This window comes from Aquila chrysaetos, chromosome 7 (assembly GCF_900496995.4).
Source record: "Aquila chrysaetos chrysaetos chromosome 7, bAquChr1.4, whole genome shotgun sequence".
Classification (NCBI taxonomy): Eukaryota; Metazoa; Chordata; class Aves; order Accipitriformes; family Accipitridae; genus Aquila; species Aquila chrysaetos.
The window spans coordinates 6,714,367-6,722,187 of NC_044010.1; the positions used below are offsets into that span (position 1 = coordinate 6,714,367).

The 7,821-nt window shown below is 41.1% G+C and overlaps 1 protein-coding gene across 1 annotated transcript; it reads left to right on the plus strand.

Annotated features, from left to right (window-relative positions):
- The first annotated feature begins 1,165 nt into the window (after positions 1-1,165).
- On the plus strand, positions 1,166-2,655 carry GPR15 (G protein-coupled receptor 15). The gene has a single exon (XM_030019850.2). It carries the CDS (start codon positions 1,191-1,193, stop codon positions 2,295-2,297), a length of 1,107 nt encoding a protein of 368 aa, XP_029875710.1. The 5' UTR covers positions 1,166-1,190; the 3' UTR covers positions 2,298-2,655.
- Positions 2,656-7,821: the final 5,166 nt, after the last annotated feature.

Consider the following 7,821-nt stretch of genomic DNA (forward strand, 5'->3'; position numbering starts at 1 on the left):
CTGGTCTGTGAACACACAGGTGGGAGGGAGGGGAAGGAGAAAATGAATTTATCTGCAGAAGAGAGGAAGGATGATGAAGACCGGTAGCAGAAGTTTCAAATTAGTATGCAGTGACAAAGCTGTAATGAATTCGGTAGTTTAAAAAGTGAGAATTTTCATTCGATTTATGCAATGTTGAAAGGACCGTCTGTAAGGTAAGCCACAGCTGGAGTGATATTGATATTGCAAATGAAAGATGAATGATATCAGAGCTCTTTAAAATAAGTGAGCAGTGTACATAACAGCTCAATAGCCATGCGGGCTGCGCAGTCAGAAGGAGAGGGAACAAACCACTGCTCTGGAGACCAGGACTGTGGCCGGTAAGGAAGCCAGTGTGGGGATGGGAACATCACATCAAGTTTCAAATTGCAGAAGAATATATGACACACTGGAAAACTGTCCTCTAAGTTTCTAATACATTCATAAATCTGGGTGTGGGGAGCCCAGGGCTAGGGTAGCTGGAGGAACTGCAGGGCAGGAGGGGGGGCACTGGCAGAGCAGTGGAGGGCCTGGGACTGATACAGGACAACTAACAACAGGGCAAGAATGGAGATGGTAAATGTTTTTCCCTAAATATTTTTGTATGAGAGAATTACTCTCAACAGAAAACAACAATCATAAATGGACAAAGAAAGTAAAAACCTCCAAGCCTCAGAAAAGTTGAACTTGCCCCGAACAGCAATTTATACAGAATGTTTTGAGTAAAGATAAAGAATGTGGCACCTGAATTCACTGTTCTCTGACAACTTCTGAGATGGTACAATCTCAAACCTCTGCAAACTAACAATATCCTGTCCTCAAAAAGTTTAGAATCTTCAAAACTACCTTCCCTCCCCCCAAAGTAAAAGCAAAACCCAAACCTGGTTTGCTTATACAGGCAAATGCAAAATGAAGATAAAATCAGTAAAACTAAACCTGATTTTAAAAAAAGCAGCAAGCGTTTATTCTGAAGACAGGGTTTTGACTAATCAGAGACTCTTGATGCTTGTCCGTTGCCTATGCGATTGGCTAAAAGTATATAGATTACCCCTCAAAAACCGCTTTTCTCCTCCTCCCTCCCCCCACTCCTCCCCCCTCACTCGCAAACCGGTTTTTAAAGACGACCTTGAGGGGAAGGGTAGGGGGAGCTCAGAGCCTGCCTCAGAGCAGGGATGAGGACAGCTTGTCCAGAAATGGAACTCACGCAGCTTTCGCCTGTGACTACAGTCACTTTCAACTACGACTACTACTACGATGACAACTGCCAGTATCAGCATCTGCAACATATGTCTACTTTCCTCCCTATCCTGTACACTGCTGTGTTCCTGGTGGGCATCGCTGGCAACTCCATCCTGATAGTAGCCTTGGTCTTCAAGCAACGGGTCCAAAGGCTGATCGATGTCTTTATCATCAACCTCGCTGCATCTGACTTCATCTTCCTCACCACGCTGCCGTTCTGGGTGGACAAGGAGGTGTCGGACGAGAGCTGGAGGGTAGGATCTTTCCTCTGTAAGGCTAGTTCCTATGTCATCTCAGTCAACATGTACTGCAGCATCCTCCTCCTCACTTGTATGAGTGCTGACCGGTACCTTGCTATCATGCATCCCTCTATTGCTAGACGCGTCAGAACAAGATCCTATTCCAGTGGACTCTGCATCTGTGTCTGGTTATTATCCTGCTGCTTAGGGATGCCAACCCTCCTGTCCAGAGAACTGAAGAAGCAATATGGAAAGACTTACTGCACAGACAAAGCCGTGACAGAAACCAAACAGATCGTCTCACTGACGCTTTTAATCCTGGCCTTCTTCTTCCCACTGTTGAGTATCTTAACCTTTTACTACTCTATCACCAGGAGACTCTGTGTACATTATCAGAGAGCTGGGAAACATGATAAGAAACTGAGAAAATCCATCAAGATCGTCTTCATTGTAGTGGCAGCTTTTGTTATCTCCTGGGTTCCCTTCAATATTTTCAAGCTTATGGCCATCCTTTTGGGACTCCTGAAGCAGCCCGACTGTTTTCCCAACATGGTTGCCCAGCTGGGCATGAAGGTGAGCAGCCCTTTTGCTTTTGCCAATAGCTGTGCCAACCCTTTCATTTACTATTGCTTTGACAACTACATCCGCAGAGCCATGCTCCGGTGCCTGTGCCCACGGGTGAAAATCAGCAGCAGCGGCAACAACTCTGATACTCTGGACACTCGCCTGAGCCACTCCTTATCCAATTTTGCTGCGGGGGAGTATACCACTAGGAAGAGGAAGCGCTCTGTGTCCCTCTGACTGGGAACCAGGACTGCGGAGGAAGGAACTTCTCTCTCCAAAGATGGCAAGAAAAGAATAAAGGGAGGGAAGCTGAAAAAAAGAAACGAGCGACAGAGGTGCAAGTGTAATGCAGCCAGCACTCCAGGTGGGAGGAACACTGCTCCCCTTTAAATGCAGATAAATGGAATAGGAAATCTTAACTACAGAATTACAGTTCACAATGATTGCTGTGTCACTGCACAGTGTAAATCTGAAACCATCATACCGAGAAATATCCACAAACGCTTGCACTGGAACCCCAGTACAACTGCTTCAAACTACAGAAAAGAATCACGTGATTCAGTGAAAGCCGCTCCAAGGCAAGCTTTGAACTTAAATGTATATAAGTTTTTATTCCACGCAGAGCAAGAAAAACAACACAACAGAAGTGTTTCTTCTCTTTGGTTCCTAGATTACCCACAAACACGTCGCAATGTCCTCAAACCAACCTGATGAATTCTGGTTTTTTGGAGGTTTTGTGAATTTAGAAATCCAATGCTTTAATGAATTCGTGTGTTACCAGTTCTCATAACTTGAGTCTTGTGCATTTTTCTTTAAGTCTCAGCTTCTTACTATGGCATTAAATCTTAGTTTTAATCACAATAATTAAAGTTTCTAGCCCCTGTGATTTCAGAAAAAAAGATAAACTGAAGGCAGAAAAAAACAGAAGACAAAGAAATCCTGCATTTAACCTTTTCCTTAAAGGAAAAAAAAAAACCAAAAAACCACTCCTGCTTTTTAAGACTTTTTTGAGGATCTGACACAATTTCTGACTTCTTGGGTTGTCGTATAATGGTACGACATTGTGTGCCATTCAAAGTCCAGGTCTGCTTTGTTTAGCTGCAACGGGTTTATGTAAAGACATACGCACTAGGGCTACTTCCTCCCACTGAAGCCAAAGTCAAATGCAAATGTACCTGAAAAGAAAAATTAGCCAGGGTTTCACGAATATTTCAGTGATTCTCTGTGAGAAGCATGGAGAATCATGGAAAATCCTGAGAAAACTTGGGTGCAGGGATGCTCACTGAAAAGGAATTCAAAAGGAACAATGTTTTAGTTCATTTACAGAGTTGAACTCTGTAAATAAAATAGCTCTATAAAGTTGGCTCATTCCTATCCAGCAGTCTTTGGGAAATGCAGAGGTCTTGCATTTAATATGCTGTGGGGAAGATATCACTTGCCCAGCTGGTGTCAAGTTTGATAGCAAATGGGGTGGGGAAACAGAGAAAACTCTGTATTTTTAACAGCTGTAGTACCTCCTAGATTTACAAGCTGAACAAATGTGGAGCAAGGAGTTAAGCAGCTCATCAGAAAACTGGCACTGGACTTTTATAAAGCTGACTATATCTATTTTATTAAATCTTTCATATCCTTCTAAATGCCAATGACTGATAGAAATGTTTGCTTAAAACAAAAAAACAGGGTACAACGTTTTGAAGCGCACAGTTAAAGTATTAAACTTCCAACAGCACTAGGATACTGCAACACAGCCAAGGTATCTCATACTCTGTTGTCTCTCTTGTTAAATGTTTAGCTTAACATAATACTGCTTGTCATAAATATAATAAATTGGTATCAAAAAGCATCCAGGATGTGTAATGTGACTAAGTCCAAAGACTGTTAGAAACTTTCCTTTTATACTTCCTGATTTTTAAAGATTTTTATCTTTTGTCTCTTTTGCACTTACCCTTTGAAGTTTTTGAATTAGCTTTCACGAAACCCACAAAGATGTTGACTAGAGGCAAAAGTCATCACTAAGTGATGAAACAAAATACATGGAAACAAATCTTGAATTGCAGTAAGTAAAACATTTTTAATGGTACTTACAGCCCTGTAAGATAAAGCAAATTCAACTCTGCCAACGAAAGAAAGAGTCAGCAAATACACATCTTTGAGTCTACTTTCTAAAAAGTAAAATAAGCTGGTAACAACTTGCATGCAATCTATTATACAAAACCCTGTATCATTTTACTGGGCAGCAGTGTTTCAAGTTGAGTTTTAAGAGTTTGGTTCGGTGTTCCCTTCTCCCGGCTTTGCCAGGAAAGGAATAAACTGGCACACAAATCAATACTGTAACTGACCAGAGGGACTCGGAGACAAGTCTCCCATAAACAAAAAGACTTGCAGCAATAGTCCCTGGACCACTTTGATCACTATAGAAGAGACTTTTACACTTCATTGAAGCTAAGAATTGTCTTCTAGGCAATCAGATGCAGGAGATTACTCTTGGAATAACAATGAGGCATTGTACAAACCTATGGAAAGTTACTTTTATTCTAATTAGGGAGTAGTCTAAGTAAAAAGAGCCACTGCCTCCTACTTATGAAGAGGACACAGTGAGTTCTAGGGTGAACGGTTACACCCATGCAGACCTGCTAAAAGGCTTCAAAGGGAAGACAGCTATACCAGCTAACATAATTCATGAAAAACAGAGAGAAATGGACAAAGCCTGAAGACCTGACTACTGTCTGGACGGCAGGGGAAAAAAATTGTAAACTGAACAACGGCAGAGGTATCCCTCTGATGTAACTGCAGCATGAGTACATTCACTACAGCTTTTCTTTTCACACCTCTGCATTTTCTAAACATATGTAAATGGGGATGACTATTTTGGGTGTTAGAAATAAATCCTGCTATTTGCATTTTTTTATTGAACCCTGCAGTCATGCTGTTTAATGTGGGCAGAGAAATTAGAACATACCTCACACAAGGGCAGTGCAAACCTAGAAACCAAGGCATGGATGTCTAGCCGAACTCCCCAGCCAGTTCCCTACTGTACCCACGGGCTAACAGAGCAAGCCCTCCTTGGAGCAGGTGGAGAGCTGGCACTACAGGGTCAGTGGAGGCAAAAACGTCTTTCAGCAACACAGTAAGATACTGGGATATGTGCCTGGGCTACAAGGGGGGCATCGCAGAGACGCACACTAGCTTTTTGATCTCCCCTCCCTTCACTGCATGCATTTTTTTTCTCCCCCACTACCTCTTCTAAAAGATTGTTTTTCTTCCTCCACGTGACACTTTTCTCCCCACACCTAACAGCCAAACTCCTTCTTCGGGCTTACAAATGCATGAAGAGCATCAACTGTGTTTTCAGACCTTCCAGTGTTTGAAAATCAGAACAGCGTCAATTCAAATTTGAATCTTATTTGCAGTGACCCTCAAAAACACTGTCTCAATATCCTCTTCTCAGTCTCTTACCCTCTCTCTCCTTTACTAGTACATAACAAGAGACTTATGTTTTTAATTACAAAGAGAAGCCTAAGACTTGCATTTCAACTAACCTATGATTTTTATTACTGAAAAAATTCACATCTTAGTAAGTCAGACTCATTCATTATTTCCTCAATCCCCACCCAAAGGAGAACAGTATCTCTGGAATATAATCAATCTACAAGACTTTAAATAATTTTAAGTTAGGGCTGCTGGGTTTTGTTTGTTTGTTTTTTAATACTTCAAAATACCAGATCAAACTGGAACAATGACTAAGGAAATGTATCAAGATCTGCTTCCATTGCCTAAAGCTTTAGTACTGGCATCTGGAAAAAAACAAATAAAGTTGCTAAATATTGCCAGGCTTGAAGAGAATCACATATAAATGCCACAATGACTGCTCCACGTGAGCGAAAAAAAATACAAAAGAGGCAACTAATTCAACAAAGCAAAACTCTCTGGATTCTTTCAGGCTTTCATCCAAAAGACTGTACCCTATGAAGGTGCTTATTTTACTCTTGTAAACTGCAGATCTATTTGACATTTTCACGACAGTGTAAACATTATTTTCAATTCTTTCTTTCAAAGAAAAGGCAACCTATGCTTGAACAAACTTACTTCTGGAATTTTGACTCTTCCATGTTAATATTCATTATTCATTTGTTAGCACTAATACAGTTTAGGATGATACCAAAATTGTTGTGATTTTAAGCATTTAACCTGGTAGACTTGAGTATTGTAACAGGATGCCTATTTTATCCGTGTTAAAAGAACTTAATGACTGTAAAGTGGTTTGCTATGTGAAATGGAAATGGTGCAATTCTGATATGACACCTGCCAAAGATCTTGGTGAATAATTTGGACTGGGTTTTTTTCCCCACTTTTATTATTTTAAAATAAATCCGATACAATTGCAGCTAAGAGATATGGTTTGTTTTTTTGTAATCTAACTTCTCCTTTCATTGTCATGAAAAGGTAGCGAAGCATTACTAGAAAATCTGTCAGCAGATCTGGATGGGAACATTCATCTGCCCATCCCACAAACCTCTTCATGATTTCAGAGGTGCTTTTGTATTGCCTTGGAACGAAATCAAGACCTTTTGAGGTTTTTCATGAAAACAACTACACCACCAGCACCACCCCCAACAATCTACAGCCTGGTGCACTTTCTTGAGATGAGCACAACCAAAGTTGAAGTGCCTCTGCTTCTTGATATAAATCAGGCCCTGGTTAGATGCATCTCTTGGTCTCCATTTTGGCTTCAATGAATCAGCATTTTTCAGAAATAAAGTATTTTATCTCAGTACAAAGAAAAATTGTACCTATTTCTGATGCTTCCTTAAATGGGCAAAGAATTTTTGCAACCTTCATTTCAGCACCAGATGTGCTAACACTAAATGGCACTTCAAGTTGCAGAGGACTGAGGAGAAAGTCACACAGGGAATAGCTTCAGATCCAAAATAAGCAGGGCCAACTTACTGCCCTCAAACAAGTGAGACAAGTGGTGTAGTCACTGCACCGGACCGACCCTCCACAAGTACTGCAGTAAAGGTTGGCTCTTGGAAGCTAAGAGGAAAACTTCCACTGACTAAGGCGCATCAAGATTTCATCTGCAGCTTCTCGTCCTGGCCCTGTCAGACTTGTGGGGTGAAAAGCCCTTCACAGCATGTCTGTGCCTCAGGTTTTGAATAGGCTGAATTACAATAAGAACATTTCCTGACTTCGCAAAAATGTTGCAACCATACGTTTGTTGACTGATGGGTGGGGACACTTACATGCACTTTTAGCAGTTACACACTACTGGAATACTAATTTGTTATCCCTGTATGATCACTTATATTCACAAGGTCAACAGGGACTTGTGAGTAGATCTGCAAGCTGTGAGCACAAATCATTACCTGTCCCAAAATTTCTAACTGAAGAACAGTCAGTTTTTCTCTTGTTTAAAAGGCTTCAGCCAGTTACAGAGCACATTTCGTGGCAAGTCAAGAACAGGGAGCACTGACCACAAATGGCCTAAAGACAATCCTGCAATGGGAAATCCATCCACTCAGGCTATTTACCAAATATGTCAGCATTCTGCATGTCATCAGAGAAAGGGAGATCAGTTCATGAACAGGAACAAAGAAAGAGCTAGCTAAATTCATAACCGATAGAAACATGCACTGATGATGCATTAAGTGGACTCAGAAGTAATTACAATGCTACCAAATGTCACACACAGAGGTGGCTGGGTAGCCCAAGAAAACCAGAAAAAGCCCGTATTTTCTCATACAACATTTTAATACTATAC

Excerpts from the sequence above, each read along its gene's own strand:
- GPR15 (XM_030019850.2), top strand. The coding sequence starts at position 1,191 with ATGAGGACAGCTTGTCCAGAAATGGAACTCACGCAGCTTTCGCCTGTG.